This window comes from Gopherus evgoodei, chromosome 21, assembly GCF_007399415.2.
Source record: "Gopherus evgoodei ecotype Sinaloan lineage chromosome 21, rGopEvg1_v1.p, whole genome shotgun sequence".
NCBI classification, from domain to species: Eukaryota; Metazoa; Chordata; order Testudines; family Testudinidae; genus Gopherus; species Gopherus evgoodei.
Window position 1 is genome coordinate 12,225,255 of NC_044342.1, and position 19,145 is coordinate 12,244,399.

Sequence of the window (19,145 nt, forward strand, 5' to 3'; positions counted from 1 at the left end):
GGGCACCACACTGGGTTGTGCACAGAGCTAGGCTGGACACGGCCCCAGCTGCTGATCTTCCCCAGGGGGAAGGGGTGACTCAGCAGCGCCTGTTCTTCCCACCAGCCCGTGTGGTCAGGTGTCCAGGTGGTGAGGTGGCTGATCTGCCCAACTGAGGCGAGTGTCAATGTGCCTTGTGGTCCCCCCCTGCCCCTCCCCAGCCTGCCCTATATAAACCCCCGGGCTGAGACTGGGACACCATCCCCTCCCCTGGACAATGCTGCTGCTGCTGCTGCTCCCCACGGCCTTTCTCCTGCCCCTCGGGGCTCAGGCTGGTGAGTCTGGGGTTGCGGGGAGCAGAGCCCTCATCCTGCTCTAGGGTGGAGAGTCCTAATTTAGCATCAGGGCCAGCCTCAGGGAGATGGGGGGAATGTGTGCGTGGGGGGAGGATTCTTGGGGCACGCAGCTTGTGAGGAGCATTTGTGGAGGGGGGAGGCTCAGCTCATTGGGACGTGCACTGAGATGTAGCCGGATTCCCATTCAGGAGCATATTCTGCTCTTGTGTCTCTTTTGATTGATCTGCTTGTTGCTCCCCCCTCCCCTCAACATTGTGTTTCTTTGGGGCGGGTCTCTGCCAGGGGATATCATTGGAGGACGGGAAGCCCGGCCCCACTCCAGACCCTACATGGCCTTCGTGGAGACAAAGATGGGGCCAGAGAGCACCACTGAGTGTGGGGGATTCCTGGTGCGAGAGGATTTTGTCCTGACAGCTGCGCACTGTGACGAAGAAGGGTGATGTGCCCCTCAGATGCCAGCCACATGGCTGCTGTCCAACCGTCTGCGGATCAGAGATGGAGGATGGCCCTGTGGCTACTTGGGCTCTGCTCAGCCCCTGCTCCGGGCAAACCCTGATGTAGACATGGCTCAGGAGCTGAGCCCTCCTTCACTTCCCAGGGTGGCCCCCTCCATCCATCCCTGACCAAAGAGCACATGCAGGGCTCCACGGGTGGAGTCAGAGGCAGGACAGATAGTCCCTCCCCCAGCTTTCAGTGCTGTTCTGCTGGGCTCTCTCTCACCTACCTCTCCCCGGCTGCACAACCCACAGGGGATAGCAGGGAAATGGCTGCTGAGGACAGGGTAGATTCAGATTCCCGACCCATGGGAAAGAAGGAAGCTTCTTTATTTTGTGCACAATCGAGTTCAGTGTCCCCACTGTGCTAGGTGCTGCACAGACCCTGACCGAGATCAGGGCCCCCCTTTTGCCAGGCACTGCCCAGACACACAATGAGACCCTGCCCCAAAGAGCTTCAGGACAGATTTTTAAAGGTTTTGGATTCCTGATGGGATGGGAGTTCAATGCATAAAACGCTTTAAAAATCCGGCCCTGGTACTCTGCGTAGACAAGGGCAATGGGAAATCTGGTTGTAGGGGGAGAGGAGATGGAGCTGGGCAGAGGACTGAGAGGCAGGATAGTAAGTGGGGGGGAAGAGGAAGGGAGTCCTCAGCCCCGGAGGTGTGGGGCTGTGAGAAGTGATTTTCCAAAGGTCTGTAATGTCAAAGCCAGTCCCTGGGCTCCAGCTCCCTTATGTGGCTTTGTTAATTTCAGAAACTCCAGAGACTGAGAAACTCATGACAAAACTGCAAGGGATAAGAAAATAAATCTGGAGACAGACCCCCATAATTAGCATGATAGCATTGGAGATCTCATGATTTTTCAGCCAGTCTTGTGATTTAGGCTCCCCTCCTCCTCCTCCAACTTTGACTTGCAATTTTTGGAATCCTAAAGCTCTGGTGACGCACCCACTGTCGTCATCCTGGGAGCCCATGACCTCAACCAGAAGGAAAGGACCCAGCAAGAGATCCAAGTGCGACGCAAGATTCCCCATGAGGACTTTGATAGGACAACCTTAGAAAATGACATCATGCTGCTCCAGGTAGTGTCCCTCACCACAGTGTCCCATGTGCGCTAGTAACCACACGGTGATGTGGTAGGACTGGGCACATCTGGGTACCATAGTGCTAAGAAGGGAGTGGGGTCTAACAGTTAAAGGAACTAGGACTCCTGTGTTCTATCCACAGCTTTGGGAGGGCACAGTGGTCTGGTAGTTAGAGCAGGTGGGAGCCAGGACTCTTGGGTTCTATCCCTGGTTCTGCTACTGACTCTGTATGTCCTTGAGCAAGTCACCTCACCATTTTGTGCCTTGGTTTCCCCCTTTGTGAAATGGGGATAAGTTTTAAGCCCCCCTTCCCAGGGTTTATTAATAATGAGCTGTGAAATCATTGGCTAGTGAGCCAAAGAAAGCCAAAGTATTCATTGGTGCTGTCTGTCTCCAAATCCACCTCTCTGGAGGGCAGTGGAAAGGGCAGATGCATCTCCCAGGCCATGCCAGTAAATATCTTCTCTCTCCCCTCTGTCTCTCCAATGAAAGTTGGAGCTCCGAGCTGAATGGAACAACGCAGTGAAACCCATCCGTCTGCCCCCGGCCAACTTCCTACTGAAGCCAGAGGCCACGTGCAGCGTGGCCGGCTGGGGCCGTACCGGTGTCCACATGGTGCGTCCTGCCACCAAGCTCCAAGAGGTGACCTTGAAGATGGCTGATGACAAGCAGTGTGAACTCTTCTTCGACTCCTTCAACCGGACGTCCATGGTCTGCATGGGGAACATCAAAACGAAGCAGTCATCGTTCAAGGTGACTCCCCTACTGTAGCTGAGCTGCCCTGGCTTGTAGACTCCCTTGAGGGTCTCACTCACTGGATTTTATGAAGGTTTCACTTTCCAAGCCATCCAGGGGCAAAGTCCTGTGGACATTAATAGAAGCTGGGGAAAAGCAGCCCAGAATCTAATAATGATTGGAGGCAATAAGGACTCTTCCTCCAGTGGAGGTGCCCCCTATAGAGTCTCCCACCCTGCCCCCCATGGAATAGCCCCCCAGTGACCCTTCACCCTTCTCCCTGCAGCACAGCGCCCCCTAGTGCTGCACTGGGACCTTGGGGTCAGCACTGACTGCCAGTGGAGAACACCCCCTAGTGAGTCAACATGGTCCCTCATCCAAGCATGGAACAGGTTATTTTAAAATTGGACCTGTTGCATCCAGAAATGGGAGCAGGATGAATCAGTGGGTATGGCTGGGGCTGGCTTGCTGCATCTTGAATTCCCCCCAGCCTGCTTTCACTGTTAGGTTGACAAGATGTCCCGATTTTATAGGGACAGTCCTGATTTTTGGGTCTTTTTCTTATATAGGGCTCCTATTATCCCTCATCCCCGTCACGATTATTCACATTTGTTATCTGGTCACCCTATTTACTATAACGTTCCCTCTTCTTCTCTCCGTAGGGTGACTCCGGGGGCCTACTGGTGTGCAATGGGCTCGCCCAGGGCATCGTCTCTTATGGGAAAGACAGTGGCCTCCCGCCTGCCGTATACACGCGCATGTCCGCATTCATCCCTTGGCTCAGGAAAAAAATGGGCAGGGAGTAGCTGTGCAAAGAGACCAACGGGCTGCCAGCTGCTCTGCCGTTCCACTGCCTTCACTACTTCTGGGGCTTTCCCATCAGAGCAGGGATGCTGCTGCACTCGTCTGGGGGCACCCCCGAACCAGCCAGTCCTCATCTCACCCTGGGGTTGGATGGGAGCTGGCGCTCCATAAAGGGGACAGGCTCTGTACCCCATTCCTCACCCCAGGCCCCCAAGCAAGCCAGTCCCCAGATCAGAGCTAGTGCCCCCTAGAGGGGAAACACTTCATGTCCCCTATTCTCCCCTCTCCCCGAGCCAGCCAGTCCCTTCCCTAGGGCTGGATGGGAGCTTGCACCCCCTAGAGGGGAAAGGCCCTATGTCCCATTCTCTTCTCTTTTGTTCCTTGGCATGAAAACCTTTCTCTGTAATGTGCTTGATGAAAACTCGCAACGTTCTCTCCTCTGTATGTCTGAGCCAAGGCTTGCGATGCAATAAACTGCTTTAAGCAGAAACTGCTGCTGGTGTCCAGGCTCCTGAGTCTTTCTCTGAGTGGAACAGCTGTCCTTGGGTGGCCGCCCATGCGTCCCCAGTGTCTCAGGAGGCCCCTTCCAGCCGGGACACAACCTTCTTCTCCCCTCTCCTTCACCCGGTCCGTGATGCCTCGCAGCTGGAATTCATGGGACTCCCTAGACTGGATCCAAGGCAGTGGCTGTCTACTCAGAGTCCTGTCTCTGACAGTTGCCACCGTCAGAGGAGGGTGGTACAACCCCACAGTAGAGAGTGAAGAGGTGAGACACCAGGACTGTGGTGTTTGCGGAGAGGGAGACAACATTTACAGAGGCTGTTTGGGGAGAAGGGTTCAGCTGGGGAGGGGCAGGAGAGAACTAACTTAGCTGGCTAGAGAGAGCTTAGGGTGGAGACTTTCAAAGACCCCCTAGGGTGGAGCAGCTATCTCAGGCCCCTCTGCAATGAGGGAAAACTCATATGATTACAATAGCACCAAGATCGGGGTGCACCATTGTGCCAGGCACTGCCCAGACCATGACTGAGATCAGGGCCCCATTGTGCCGGGTGCTGTACAGACCCTGACAGAGATCAGGATCCTGTTGTGCCAGGTGCTGCTCAGACCACGACTGAGATAAGGGCCCCGTCGTGCCAGGCACTGAGAGGAGAAGTTGTCTTGCTGAAGGTTACACAGAAAGTCAGTGGCAGAGCTGAGCAGAGAAACCAAATATCCCGACCCCCGTTTGGTGCCCCTTGCCATGGGGCCGTGCTGCCTCTCACTTTTGCCCATGATTGTGGGCTGCCAGAGGAATTGTCGGAAGAAGGTGGGGGGCGGGGAGTGTGTGTGTGGGGGGCAAACGCTCGTAATTCCCTCAGCTCCATCCCAGAACCAGTGCCATTTCCAAACTGAATGGGGGAGCACTGTTCTAGTCTGTCTTCTAACTTGTACAGGTGGGTCTCTTCTGTTCTATTCCCTCTCTCATACCCATGCCCAAGGTCCCTTCAACGCCAGTCCATGTCTGTCCCACCTGATTCTGGATCTATGAAGGGTTCCCCGCCATTTGGAGGTGCTTTCTGCCCATGGACCTGCAGCTGGGCTAGACAAACCCATCACAGCTGAGCCAGCACCCTCAGCTCTGCTCCAGATGTGCACATCTGCAAGGGGCACAAGATCCCAGTTAGGTTCAGCACCAGCTGTGCAGCAGGTGACCCAGCTGGGCTTTTTCCTGATCCATGTGCTGCAGAAGTCACCCTGCTGCAGCAGCTGGGGCTGGGGCCTGCTGGAGATGGGATCTGGGGTTGGATGGACCTGGGGGTCTGAGCTGATCTGGCAATCCCACTGTTCCTGTTTAGATGAGCCAACTGAGTCCCCGGCACACGATCCAGGGTAAGAAATTACTGACACTCAACCTGGTCATGACGCCTTTTTTTCCCCTCTGAGCGCGGCCAATAGACCAATGTCTCCAGGGCTCCCTGTGTCCTCTTCAGCCTGGACCTCTGCAGGCTTCTCCATCCTCTCCATCCCCGTGCTCTGTCTGGGCTCTACAGACCCACAGCATCCTACCCACCACCTGTCCCCCCATCTCTGCGCTGGGTCAGTTGTCTGGAGGCAGATGCTAACAAGGCCATGGCACTGTCTGACATTAGTCACACTCCCTGCCAGGTGTGCGGATGGAGACGGGGTGGAGAAGTGGGTGCAAGCTCCATCCAGGGCTCAGCTATGTCCCAGATGTGCACAGCTTCAGGTAGGGCTGAGCTGGGCCAGCACTCAGATGTTCTGCAGCCCAGTTGTGGAGGGCACCTGGCTGCCGTGGGACAAACAACGTATGTCTGTGACTCTGCAGCTCCTGAAGGTGCCAACTGGACACTGGAGCCCTCCTGGTGAAAGACCGGGATGTGGAATGAGACCCATGCACCCGGGACAGCATCACTAGGAGACCCTGCACTTCCCAGCCCCCAGGTGCAGGGATCTGGGACCCAGGTCTGTGGCACAACAGTTACTGTTGTCACAGGGTGACAAAGCAGGACATTTCTGGCATATTTTATGAATCCCAGGCATGCCACAGTTTCCTTGTGCACTTTGCATTGCTGCCCAGTGGTGCTCCCACCTGGCTCCTGAAGGACGGCAGGAGCTAGAGGTGTAGGTGGCCATTCGCTGTCTGGAGGGGATGGCTGGGTTATTAAAGAACTGGTTGAAACTGCTCCAAATCACAAGAGGATCAGGGAAGAAAAGGAGACACCACCTCCACCACCCCCAAAGACTGAACCATTGACACCTGCCCACAGGAAACTCTGGAGCCTGTGAACTCAGCTGGACAAGAGGGGAAAAGGCATCAGGGGATGGGAAAGGGCCTGTCCTCTGGAGGGGGTCAGCAGCCCTTCGTGAGGACTAAGGACAAAGAGCCAGAAATGAGGTCCAGCCGCCTTTGGCCGGGCCGTGGCACTGGCAGGGCAGGATGAGCCAGAGCCTCATCTCTGCCTCTCTGGGCTGACCTGGGGACATCCAGGGGATGAAGCTATAAAGAAAGTGCAACCCTGCCTCCATCCCTCCATCCTTCTATCCCCATACTCACCCCTTCCTCCCTCCATCAATCCATCCACCCCATACCCACCCCTCCACCTCTCCATCCCTCCACCAATCCATCCATCACATACCATCCCTCCACCCATCCATCCCTCCATCAATCCATCCATCCCATACCCACCCCTCCACCCATCTATCCCTCAACCAATCCATCCATCTCATACCCGCCCCTCCATGCATCCATCCCTTCATCAATCCATCTATTCCCTATCCATCCCTCCACCCATCCATCCCTCCATCAATCCATCCATCCCATATCCACCCCTCCACCCACCCCACCCTCCACCCATCCATCCATCCCATACCCACCCCTCCACCCATCCATCAATCCATCCATCCCATACCCACCCCTCCATCCATCCATCCATCCCTCCACCGATCCATCCATCCCATACCCCCCTCCATCCACCAATCCCTCCATCAATCTATCCATCCCATACACACCCCTCTATCCATCCCATACATTCAAGGTGACCAGATGAGAGACGTGAAATATCGGGACGCCGGGGTGTGTGTGCTGGTGGAGCAACAACAACAACAAAAACCAAGAGCCAGCAGTGGAGGAAAAAACAAAAACAAAAGCAAAACAACAACAACAGCAACCAAGAGCCGCCGGAACATAGGAAAAATTGGTGGAGGCTGAGCACCCACCGGCAGCTCCATGCCCCACCCCTCCACACCAGCTCGCCTCTGCTGCGCCTCCACCTCCCCTGAGCTGGCTGTCACGTCCTGCTTCTCCCCCCTCCCTCCAGCGCTTGCACTGCCATACAGCTGATGAGCACAAGCCTGGGAGGGAGGGGTGAGCAGGAGGAATGTGGGGTGCTTGGGGAAGAGGCAGGGGCAGGGTGGGGGATTTGGGGAGGGATCCAATGGGGTAGGGAGAGGCGGAGCCAGGGTGGGGGGGCACGAACCCCCTCCTCCTGTGTGCCAGAGGGCAAAATATTGGGACAAATCGCGTTCCGACTGAACATTAGTTGGGACACGGGACAAACAAGTAAATATCGGGTCAGTCCCTATAAAATCGGGACATCTGGTCACCCTACATACACACCCATCCACCCATCCATCCCGTATACACCCCTCCATCCATCCCTCCATCCCATACATATCCCTCCATCCACCCATCCAATATCCACCCCTCCATCCATCCCTCCATCGCCATGTACACCCCTTCATCCTATACACAGCCTTCAACTCTCCATCCCATACACATCCCTCCCTCCATCCATCCCTCCATCCTCATACAACCCCCTTCATACCTCCATGCCATACAAACTCCTCTATCCATGCAGCTACACCTTGCCTGATCCCCGTCCAAAGCCCCCAACCCATTCCAAGACCCCTAGGTCCTCCCAATACTTATTCTTCCCAGACCCCTCCCTGACCCTTCCTGACCCCGCCTCCATAAACCCTTCTCTCCCCTGACCCCTTCACTCTCCCTGTACCTGCCCCACCCCTATCTCCCCAAACTGCCCCTCTACCCCCCAGCTCCCTCTTCCTCTCATCCCTGCCCCCGGGCCCCGCCCTCTGCACTGGCCATGGGGCTCTGAGCCTGGCCACTGGCCGCGAAGGGGTTAACCAGGGGCTGTGTCAATATCCCTGGAATGGGGCGCGGGCCCTTTAAATCCCAGCCACTCTACTCTTTCCCCCCCCCTTTCCTGGTCCAGGAAGCTGCGCATGCGTGTCCGAGCCTGGAGAGCCGCGGGCCGAAGAGTTCCTGCACGCGCATGCGTGCCCCGCGCTGGCCATGCGTGTGCTCGTGGGTGAGTGGTGCGCGCTGCAGGAGCTGGTGTGGGGTGTCTTGGTGGCCGGGGACAGCAATTAAGCGAGGGGTTAACTGCAGGGTGTTCCCCAGCGCCTGGGTTTGGATGTGCGTCCGGTTTGGGAGCGGAGCTCCCCGTAGCCGCGGGGAGATGGGGCTGGCACTAAAATCCCCCCTCCCCTCTGCAAGGCTTCCTCACGCACCGCGGCACTGGGGGGTGAAATGGGGCTGGGCTAGTAGGGGGTAGGGTGACCAGATGTCCCGATTTTATGGGGGCAGTCCCGATTTTGGGATCTTTTTCTTATCTAGGCTCCTGTTGCCCCCCACCCCCTCTCCTGATTTTTCACACCTGCTGTCTGGTCACCCTAGCAGGCGGCTACGGATCGGGAGTGAGGGGGCACTGGCAGAACTGGGAGAGCCCAGGGCTGAGCTAGCAGGAGGCTGTGGGTTGGGAGTGAGGGGGCACTGGCAGAACTGGGAGAGCCCAGGGCTGAGCTAGCAGGCGGCTACGGATCGGGAGTGAGAGGGCACTGGCAGAACTGGGAGAGCCCAGGGCTGAGCTAGCAGGCGGCTACGGATCGGGAGTGAGAGGGCACTGGCAGAACCAGAGGAGCCCAAGGCTGAGCTAGCAGGAGGCTGTGGATCGGGAGTGAGGGGGCACTGGCAGAACTGGGAGAGCCCAGGGCTGAGCTAGCAGGAGGCTGTGGATCGGGAGTGTGGGGCACCAGAAGAGCTGGGGGGGAGCCCAGGGCTGGGCTGGCAGTGGGTCAGGAGTGACAGGCATCAGTGCTTGAAAGTGTCTATCTAAATCAGGTGGTGGGACCGGCTTTGTGGGCGGAGCCTTGACCCAGCTGTTGAGGAGTCGAGGGCACGAGGTGACCCATGTCTCTCGCCGTCCAGGGCCCGACCGGATCAGTTGGGTAGGTGATTGGGGAAGGGAGTGACTCCAATAATATTGGGCTCATGGGGCAGCCACAGAGGTGCAGGGGGTTAGGAACCCACTGACCGATGGGGAGGTTCACTCTCTGTCCTGGGAATTAGTGCTCAGCCCTAAGAATCCAGGCTGGTCCTAGTGGCACCGCTCCAGCCATCCCTACCGTTGTGCCGGGTGACATCAGAGCCATCCACCCTCATAGAATCGTTAGAATATTAGGTTTGGAAGGGACCTCAGGAGATCATCTAGTCCGACCCCCGCTTAAAGCAGGGCCAACCCCAACTAAGTCAGGAAGGAGCTGGCTTAGTGCAGCAGAGCAAAGTGAGATTAACCCAGGGCATGTGTGAGTGAAGGGTTGATCCAGGGGATAAAGGGAGACTGGACTGGCAGGGTTTAGGAGTGAGTGGGGAGATTGAACTGTGTGGAATACCATTTCTTTCCTGTCTCTCCAGGATGAACTGTCCCACTCCGGCCTGCCCCCTTGTGATGCTGCGGTGAACTTGGCTGGTGAGAATGTTCTCAACCCCCTTCGCAGGTGTGTCCGGGGCTTTCGGTGTGCTGGGGAAGAATAATCCCTGTAACCTATGTGGCATCCTTTCAGTGAAGGACAGAAATGGGGATGACTCAGTCTCTCTCTGTTCTCATGTACTACCCATAATGCAGTGGCGGTGGGGCAGGACAGAAGGGTTGTATTCTGCAAATTGGGGATTGAAACATAATTGTCACTAGGAACCTTTCTTCTCAGAGTTCTTGTTTCCAAGAGGAAGCATTAGGAGAGTTCACTAGTGGGCGTATAAACAGTGTTGCCCAATGTCCAGCCTCTCTTGTGACACTGATGCCAGCAGCCCCGTCACACCTATCCTAGACACTCACCCAACTGTCTCCCACTGAGTAGAACCAATGTCTTCCAGTCATCGCACTGCCATTTCCAAATACTCCCAGTTTCCCCCTACTCTCCCTGGGACAGGGAGCCTTTCCCCACCTACATCTGGGGAGTGTGTGGGGGAGAGGATCCTGCCCTCCCATTGCTCTGGGGCATGGTGATTTGTGTCACTCCTCCAGGGAGTACAGGGGATTGGGTGGCTCTCCTTTAAGTACTATCAGAGGGGGCTTGATCAGAATGTGAAACTTCCGCTAGGAACCTTTTTCCTCCTGGGCCATTACTTCTGGTTTAGTGGGATGCATGGTATGGCATAAATACCCTTTTCATAGAATATCAGGGTTGGAAGGGACTTCAGGAGGTCATCTAGTCCAACCCCTGCTCAAAGCAGGGCTAGTCCCCAGACAGATTTTTACCCCAGTCCCCTAAATGGCCCCCTCAAGGATTGAGCTCACAACCCTGGGTTTAGCAGGCAAATGCTCAAACCACTGAGCTATTGGGCTGGGATTGGCAGAGGAGAATGAGGGTGGAGTGGTTGGGTATGACACCTTTGTGTTCTCTCCCCCTGCAGGTGGGATGATGCCTTTCGCAGGGTTGTGATCGCCAGCCGGGTGGAGACCACCAAGACCTTGGCCAAGGCCATCGCCGAGGCTGAAAGGCCGCCCCGCGCCTGGGTCCTCATCACTGGCGTAGGTATTTATTGTGCGTGGTCAGAGTGCAACTCATGCCATCCTGTCCTGTGGTATCCCTCTACCAAGTGGAAATAGTCTCTGGGCAATGACAAGGCAGAGTGTAGCCTCTGGAGGTTACTGCTGAGGGGACAGCAGAAATAGTCCCCCAGGTGCAGCACAACCTCCCATAACAGCACTGTGTCCTTCCACCACGGAGAGAAAATAGTCCCCGCGGTGCGTCATCCTTGCACAGCCTTCGCTGGCACTGGTGTGCTTCCGCCACTTAGAGAAAATAGTCCCCAGTCATGAGAGGACAGATCACAGCACTTTGTAGAACTAGTGTGCTTCCATCTTTGCACAGAGAGAGAAAAATAGGTCCTAGGTAGCGCACACATTGCACAAAACATATTCTTCCGCCACTGAGGGGATATATAGTCGTCCGTCCCCCCAGTGCAAGATAAAGTGCAGCTCTGTGTGTTACTGGTGGTCTTCCACCACTAGGGAGAACGGAAAATTGGCCTGGGGTGCAGCACAGTCTTCCATGACACATTATGATTCTTCTGTGTGTGGGGAGGGGTAGGGGGGGAATAGTCCCTTCTCTTGTTCCTCAAGGACAAAGCACAACCTCTGGTGACACTGATGTTCTTCCACCATTGGGAAGAGATGGAAAAATAGTTCCCTGGCTAAACACAGCCTCCTGTGAAACTGTCCTCCTGCCACCGAGAGAGAAGAAAATTTGCGTTGTAAGAGAATGGAGCCCAGCCTCCTGTGACATCAATGCTCTTCTGCCATTGGAGTGAGAGGGAAAATAGTCAGGTTCCTCCCCATTGCCAGGTGCAGTTGCTACAGGAGAGGGAGGGATATCTGAGGGGGAGAGCTATGCGCACTGGCTGGCACTACAGTTCCTTACCCATTGCCCGGCAGGGTATTACCGCCCAAGCCCCACGGCCGAGTACACCGAGGAGAGTCCCGGTGGTGACTTCGACTTCTTCTCGCGCCTGGTGAGCGCCTGGGAGGCAGCAGCTAAAATCCCCGGGGACGGCACGCGCCAGGTGGTGGTGAGATCCGGTGAGTTGGGGCATGGGGCCTTTCTCCTCTAGGGACGCCAGATGCTATCCGGCCTCATGGCGGAGACTGGCTGGCTCAGGTGGGCAGGGCATGGGGCCTTTCCCCTCTAGGGATTACCAGCTCCCATCTGACCTCAGGGCAGGGATTGGCTGGCTCAGGGGGGTTGGGAATGGGATATGCGGCCTTTCCCCTCTAGGGGACGCTGGCTCCCATCTGGCCCCAGGGCAGGAACTGGCTGGCTCGGGGGGGGGGGGAAATGGAGCATGGGGTCTTTCCCTTCCAGGGGATGCTGGCCCCAATGCTGGCCTGGGCTGGGAGACTGTGGCTGCCTTGGGGGGCAGGGGGCGGCTGACTGGCTTGAGGGGGGCAGGGAATGGGGCAGGGACCCTTTCCCCTTGAGGGGACACTGGCCCCAAGGCTGGCTTGGACTGGGAGACTGGCTAGCTTGAGGAGGGCCTGGCTGGATCCGGGGTCTCTCTCTGACTTTCCTTTTCCTGCAGGTGTGGTGCTGGGGAAGGGTGGAGGTGCCATCTCCCAGATGCTCTGGCCGTTCCGGCTGGGCCTGGGGGGCCCTGTGGGCTCCGGCCTCCAGCCCTTCCCATGGATCCACGTCCGGGACCTGGCCGGTGTTGTGTGCCATGCCCTGGAGACGGAGGGTGTCCGCGGGGTTCTCAATGGGGTCTCCCCAGCCTCATCTGGGACCTCCAACGCCGACTTCACCCGGGAGCTGGGCTCAGCCCTGGGGCGCCCGGCCCTGCTGCCCCTGCCTGGCTGGGCAGTGCAGGGTGTCTTCGGGGCTGAGCGGGCTGTCATGCTGCTGGAAGGCCAGCGAGTGGCACCGAAACGCACGCTGGAGAGTGGCTACTGCTTTGTGTACCCCGACCTGCCCTCTGCCCTGCAGGACATCGTGTCTTGAGCAGCTGAGGGGGGCTGATCCCCGTGCCCCATGGATGCCTCTGTTTTGGGGGATCACACAACCCAGCTCTGAGCATTCTGGCTGTCTTAACCTGAACTTTGTGGAGTCATTCATGAGCCCGCCCCCCCCCCCACACACACACACCCTACTCTCCAGCCTCTTGCTGGGGCTTACCCTGTTCTTAGCCTCCCCAGCCCCCTACTCCCTTCTGAGCCCCTCCAGAAATCCTCCCTCCCAGTCCTTTGGGGAGCGGGGGCGTGCCCTACTGTGACCCCTCCTGCCCCACCCCCATCCGTGTTGTGCTGACAGTGTGTTCAGGCTGTTTCCAAGTTCCTGGCCCTTTATGGAGCTGGGGTTTTGCCGCACAGGCTACTGGGAATTGTAGTTTTTGGCTGCACTGCAGGCACCCCCTCCCTATACAGCCTTGTCTAGTTTGCAGTAAACTACTGGTGAGTCAGTTATTGCTGTTTGGGGAAGGGGTGGGGTGTCACTTGGTCATTGGTGGTGCTAGGACTGAGGGGGGATTCAGAGACTGCACTGTGCTCATACAGTCAGTGCTGTCCCCACTGCCTGCAGCTCCCAATACAATGAGAGAGACCAGGCAGGGAATGGGAGCCAGGTGTACAGGAGGATAGTGCAGCGTACTCATCCTTAGTGGGGGTCTGACAGGTTGTAGGGTGGGGAAGGAGAGTGAGGAGTCTGGGATGGCTGTGCAGGGTGCTTACGCTGATGGGGCTCTGCAGGTCCCAGCACAAAGATGGGAACAGGATCCAGGAGGGCAGTGCAGCGCCTTCACTGCTAGGGGGTCCCACAGTTCTTAGGGGAGGGATGGGGAAGGTGCCTGGGAACAACTATTGTGCTCGTGTACAAGCTGAGAGGGCTGAGTCAAGTGGAGACTAGAGCTAGTTGGGCTCTGGAGACCAGACAGTAGCCTGGCCTGGGATGTGGGTCTGGGTCCCCCAGCATGGGGCAGTGTAGATTATTCCTGTGTGAGCATAACTGGCTCCATGCAGGTGGTTTACCGGTGTAACTGTAGAGGTGAAATTGCCTCTCTGATCCAAATAATTACACTGCTACCGACTCTGGCTGTAGTCCTGGCCTTCACCCCTCAGAAAACAATGGCAAAGGACTCCTGGAATGCTGCCTGTGTAAAATACACGTGTTGATCTGTTGCTTTGGAAGACCTTGGCTGACACCTTTTTGAACTGTCCCCTGGGGTCTCTTACTGTCCCTTGTGTGCTTCACTTTGCTTTTCCTGATGGAAATTTCTGCCGGCATCATTGTTTTGTGGAAATTTTATATTCCACAAATCCCAATTGTCAAGCAGGAAACCCTGGTTCAAATTTTTTCCTCGCTGTCTTAATGCAACAGTAAGCCATGGGGTAAATAATTAAAGGCTTAGTTACTGCAGACAGGCTGTGTTCTCCTCTAGATCTCTGTGCAAACATTCCCCCTGACAAACTGCTACTCCACTGTGCATCAAGGGGACTGTGCATATGTAGTCCTGAGTTTATCTCCCAGCCCTTGGGCTGTAATTAGACATAGTCTGTCTCTTTTTGACTTTAGAACAGAGCCAAAGCTCAAGGTCTTGCCATTTGTTTCCATGAGGGGTATTTTCTGGGATGCACTCTAGTTTATTTCCAAAGTCCTGTTTCCCTGAACACAGTTGCAGACAGTGCTTCCGTTTGCTGGTCCAAACCAGCCTTTCCAGCTGGCACTTCTGTTACGTCTGCTTGGCCTTCTCTCCTCCCTTTCTCCCTCGTGCACAGGTAAAACCTGTGTCACCAAGCAAAGCCCTAGCCCCTGCCTTAGGTATCATGACCTGGGAAATCCATTGATCCACTTCTGCTCTAGCTTTTCCATGGGCCTGTGATTGAATGCTACTGCTGCTGTTTCAGCCACCCAGCTGCAATGGCTTCTTTACATTGATCTTGCATGAAAGGGACTGGTACTGCTCCACCCATCACTACAAGGTTTAATAATGGGACGATCAAGGTGCTAGAGGAGCACTCAAGGAAGACAAGGCTGTTGCAGAGAAGCTAAATGAATTTTTTGCATCAGTCTTTACTGTAGAGGATGTGAGGGAGAGTCCAACAACTAAGCTGTTCTTTTTAGGTGACAGATCTGAGGAACTGTCTCAGATTGAGGTGTCATTAGAGGAGGTTTTGGAACAAATTCATAAACTAAAGAGTAATAAGTCACCAGGACCAGAAGGGGATTCACCCAAGAGTTCTGAAGGAATTCAGATATGAAATCTTAGAACTACTAACTATGGTATCTAACAAATCGCTTAAATCAGCCAGACCTGATGACTGGAGGATAGCTAATGTAACACTGATTTTTTTTTTTAAAAAGTCTCCAGAGGCGATCCTGGCAGTTATGGGTCAGTAAGGCCGACTTCAGTACCAGACAGATTGGTTGCAACTATAGGAAAAGACAGAATTATCACATAAAGAGATTAACATGATTTGTTGGGGAAGAATCAGCAATGGTTTTAGTAAAGGGAAATCATGCCTCACCAATCTACAAGAATTCTTCGGCAGGGATCAACAAGCATGTGGACAAGGGGGACCTAATGAATACAACGTCCTTGGAATTTCAGAAAGCCTTTGACAAAGTCACTCACAAAAGTCTCTTAAGCAAAGTAAGCAGTCATGGGATAAGATGGAAGGTCCTCTCATGGATCGGTAACTGGTTTAAAGATAGGAAACAAAGGGTAGAACTAAATGGTCAGTTCTCAGACTGGAGAGCGGTAAATAATGGTGACCCCAGGGACCTGTATCAGGACCAATCCTAGTCAACATATTCATAAATGATCTGGGAAAGGGTAAACAGTGAGGTGGCAAAGTGTTAAGATGATACAAAATTGCAAGGTAGTTAAGTCCAAAGAAGATGGCGAAGAATTGCAAAGGGCTCTCACAAAATTGGGTGACTAGGCAGGAAAATGGTAGATGAAATGGACACTGGAAAACATCCAGAGGTGAAAGTAAGCCGGTCCGGTCCGGTCTGGCATACTGGCAAGAGCCAGTACACCATGCTGGACTGCACCGGCTTCCGCAGCGGGGATTTAAAGGGATCTGGGCTCCCCACCGCAGCGGGCCGCCAAGAGCCCTTTGAATCCCGCTGGGGCCATGATTTAAAGGGCTCAGAGCTCCTCATCCCTGAGCCCTGGGGACGCCTAGCCACCTCTGCAGCTGGGAGCCCTGGGTTGATTTAAAGGCCCTGGGGCTCCCAGCCACAGCCAGTGCCCCAGGGCCTTTAAATCTTGAGAGGTCCTGCCTCTTCCGGATGAGGCCACGCCCCCCATCAGTACTTCAGCAGTATTGGTAAGTCCTGCAAGTTACTTTCACCCCTAAAACATCCCAATTATACATATAAAATGATGGGGTCTAAATTAGCTGTTACCATTCAAGAAAGAGATCTTGGAGTCATTTTGAATAGTTCTCTGAAAACATCCACTCAGTGTGCAGTGGGAGTCAAGAAAGCAAACAGAATGTTTGGGATTATTAAGAAAGGAATAGATAAGACAGAAAGTATCATAATCATGGAAATAGGACTGGAAAGGACTTCGGGAGATCTTTTAGTCCAGTCCCTGCACTCAAGGCAGAACTAAGTATTACATATAATCCTAGTATATTAATCCATGATATATCCTCACCTTGAATACTGCATGCAGTTCTAGTCATCCCATCTCAAAAAATGGATGGGAAATGAAAAATGTGCAGAGAAGGGCAGCAAAAATGATTAGGGGTATGGAACAGCTTTCATGAGGAGAGATTTTAAAAGACTGCAATAGTTCAGGATGACTAGGGGTGGAGATATGATAGAAGTCTATTAAAGTGAGAATGACATGGAGAAAGTGAATAGGGAAGAGGTATTTATCCCTTCTCATAACACAAGTGTAATACAAAGAGACCCTGAAGCATGGGGCCTGGTACAAGGCCTGAGGCCTGAACTAAAGCCAGGCCCTGTTATGAAGCACAGACCTTCTTGCAAGATCACAAACATGGCAAGAAGAGGGCTGGCATTGCGAACACACACGAACGCACGCACGCACGCACACTCTCTCTCTCTCTCTCTCTCTCTCTCTCCCCCCCTAGGCTCTAAGTATTCCTGTAAACACATTCCAGAAGGGTGGTACCAGAATACACAGATACAAAGTTATAGTGTAAACACATGCCCCAAAGATAATACAGTGACACACTGACCCCTCTTAAAGATAAGATCAGGCTGACTGGGTGATGGGTAAAGATGTTTTGCTCAAACCAGTAGGTACAAGGAAAAGGGTGGTAACAATCACGTTGGGGGTCAATACATATCTTGTTTGTTTCAGGGTATAAAGAGGGGTCACGGGGGTGTCTGTCCAGCCTAGAGGGGGAGGAAAGTCCCACTGCTCACTGAGCTGGTCCATTGTAAAATGGATACATGTATTAGTGTACTACGGGGCACTTATACCATTTCTTTTGGCAATAAACCTGGCTGGACACATTTGCCACTGCACTGAGTCTGTAGTCTCCTTGGGCAGCTTGATCAGAGGCTGCTGTACAGGCTACCTGGGCAGAGCCTGTGCAGTGCGCAGAGAGAACAGACACACAGACAACAAAAAGAATTAGGGGTCACCCTGCTATATTGTCAGTAGGTTTAAAACAAGCAAATGAGAGTATATCTTCACACAATGCACAGTCAACCTGTGGAACTCCTTGCCAGAGGATGTTGTGAAGGCCGAGATTATAACAGAGTTCAAAAAAGAATTATTTAAGTTCATGGAGGATAGGTCCATCAATGGCTATTAGCCAAGATGGTCAGGGATGCAGGCCGATGCTTTGGGTGTCCCTAGCCTCAGACTGCCAGAAGGTGGGATTGGATGGCAAGGGATGGATCACTCAATAAATGCCATGTTCTGTTCATTCCCTATGGGGCACCTGGCATTGGCCAGCATTGGAAGAGAGAATATTGGGCTACATGGACCTTTGGTGGGACCCCATATGACTGTTATGCAGGGCTGCCCGGGGGGTGGGGAGCAAGTGGGGCAATTTGCCCCAGGCCCTGGGCTCTGCAGGTGTCCCCACGAGAAAGTTGGAGGCTCTCCTCTGCCTCTGCCATCCCCCATCCCGCCGTGCCTCAGCGCACCGCATCCAGGAGCTGCCCAGGACAGAGCTAAAGCGGTGTGGCTCCAGCGGGTCCTGAGCTCCTCACGCTCAGAGCCGCATGGTAAGAGGGCAGGGCTGCGAGGTGTGGCGGGAGCTCAGGTCCCGTGGACCCACGCCACTGCAGCGCTGTCCAGGGCTGCTCCTGGACACGCTGCACTGAGACTCCGGAAGATGGGAGGGGTGGGGGTAAGAGGCATGGTAAAGGGGCCAGAGCTGGGGGGGTTGGATAAGGGGCAGGGAGGGGGCAGAGGATCAGTGGGGGCAGTCAGGGCATGGGGAATGGGGAGGGGGTTGGATCATGAGCATTCTGGGGGTCTGTCGGGACTTGGCAGGGGGATGGATAGGGGTTGGGGCAGTCAGGACAGGTAGTGGGGGGGCTTGTGGGGGGGTGGGGTCCTGGGGGGGTGATTGGGGAGGTCTTGGGGGGCAGTCAGGGCACAAGGAGCAGGATGGGTGGGAAATTCTGAGGGGAGCAGTCGGGGGTCAGGAAGTGGGTCGGGGTTGAATAAAGGGCAGGGCCAGGCTGTTTGTGGAGGCACAGCCTTCCCTACCCTAAAGCTCATTCAGCAGTTTGAGGCTTGCAGACAGCTATTTAACACAAAGAGCCAAGCTGTTATCTTTTCCCTCAGGGCTACCATCCCTTTCACTTCTCAAATGCCAAATTATAGTCTACATTTAATTTCAGTGCCATAAGGAGATTCATGTCAGGGGAGGGTAGCTTCATTTAAAATTAGCCACTTTAGATTAACAGTGATAGAGCCAAGAGAGCCATGGGGGAGGGATCACATGAGAAGAGCAATATCCTACACCACCTACCTCCTTCCCAACCCTACAAAGGGAGACCCCCCCCTTGCATTCCCCGAGGCTCCAGCGGGATTAATTCAGTGGCTCTCAAACTTTTGTACAGGTGACCCCTTTCACATAGCAAACCTCTGAGTGTGACCCTCCCTTAAATATATAAAAAATGTTTTAAATGTATAACACTATTATAAATGCTGGAGGCAAAGCAGGGTTTGAGATGGACGCTGACAGCTCGCGACCCCAGTAATAATCTTGTGACCCCGAGGGGTCCCGACCTCCAGTTTTAGATCCCCTGGGTTAATTTAATTTTAGCACCCTGTGTCCATTCACATCCATGTGCTATTTTGAGCATTTCAGTTTTCGCAACATACGCTCATCCCAGATTCTGGAACAAGCTCAAATGCTCAGTTCGTGGAGTATGTACACAAGCTATACTACAGAC

At 54.5% G+C, this 19,145-nt stretch overlaps 2 protein-coding genes across 2 annotated transcripts; both read left to right on the top strand.

Annotated features, from left to right (window-relative positions):
- Window positions 1-256: 256 nt before the first annotated feature.
- Window positions 257-3,548, top strand: LOC115638268 (mast cell protease 1A-like). The gene is made up of 5 exons (XM_030539851.1): window positions 257-314; window positions 618-771; window positions 1,766-1,913; window positions 2,409-2,669; window positions 3,314-3,548. The coding sequence occupies exons 1-5, from the start codon at window positions 257-259 to the stop codon at window positions 3,455-3,457; spliced, it is 765 nt and encodes a 254-aa protein (XP_030395711.1). The 3' UTR covers window positions 3,458-3,548.
- Window positions 3,549-8,225: 4,677 nt separating this feature from the next.
- On the top strand, window positions 8,226-14,164 carry SDR39U1 (short chain dehydrogenase/reductase family 39U member 1). Its single transcript, XM_030539846.1, has 6 exons — window positions 8,226-8,284; window positions 9,097-9,203; window positions 9,670-9,752; window positions 10,669-10,790; window positions 11,693-11,836; window positions 12,337-14,164. Exons 1-6 carry the CDS (start codon window positions 8,269-8,271, stop codon window positions 12,750-12,752), a joined length of 888 nt encoding a protein of 295 aa, XP_030395706.1. The 5' UTR covers window positions 8,226-8,268; the 3' UTR covers window positions 12,753-14,164.
- The last annotated feature ends 4,981 nt before the right edge of the window (window positions 14,165-19,145 follow it).

Excerpts from the sequence above, each read along its gene's own strand:
- LOC115638268 (XM_030539851.1), top strand. The coding sequence starts at position 257 with ATGCTGCTGCTGCTGCTGCTCCCCACGGCCTTTCTCCTGCCCCTCGGG. Across the intron at positions 315-617 it reads GCCCCTCGGGGCTCAGGCTG|GGGATATCATTGGAGGACGG; the intron begins GTGAGTCTGGGG and ends GGTCTCTGCCAG. Across the intron at positions 2,670-3,313 it reads CGAAGCAGTCATCGTTCAAG|GGTGACTCCGGGGGCCTACT; the intron begins GTGACTCCCCTA and ends TTCTCTCCGTAG.
- SDR39U1 (XM_030539846.1), top strand. Across the intron at positions 10,791-11,692 it reads GGTCCTCATCACTGGCGTAG|GGTATTACCGCCCAAGCCCC; the intron begins GTATTTATTGTG and ends ATTGCCCGGCAG. Across the intron at positions 11,837-12,336 it reads CCAGGTGGTGGTGAGATCCG|GTGTGGTGCTGGGGAAGGGT; the intron begins GTGAGTTGGGGC and ends CTTTTCCTGCAG.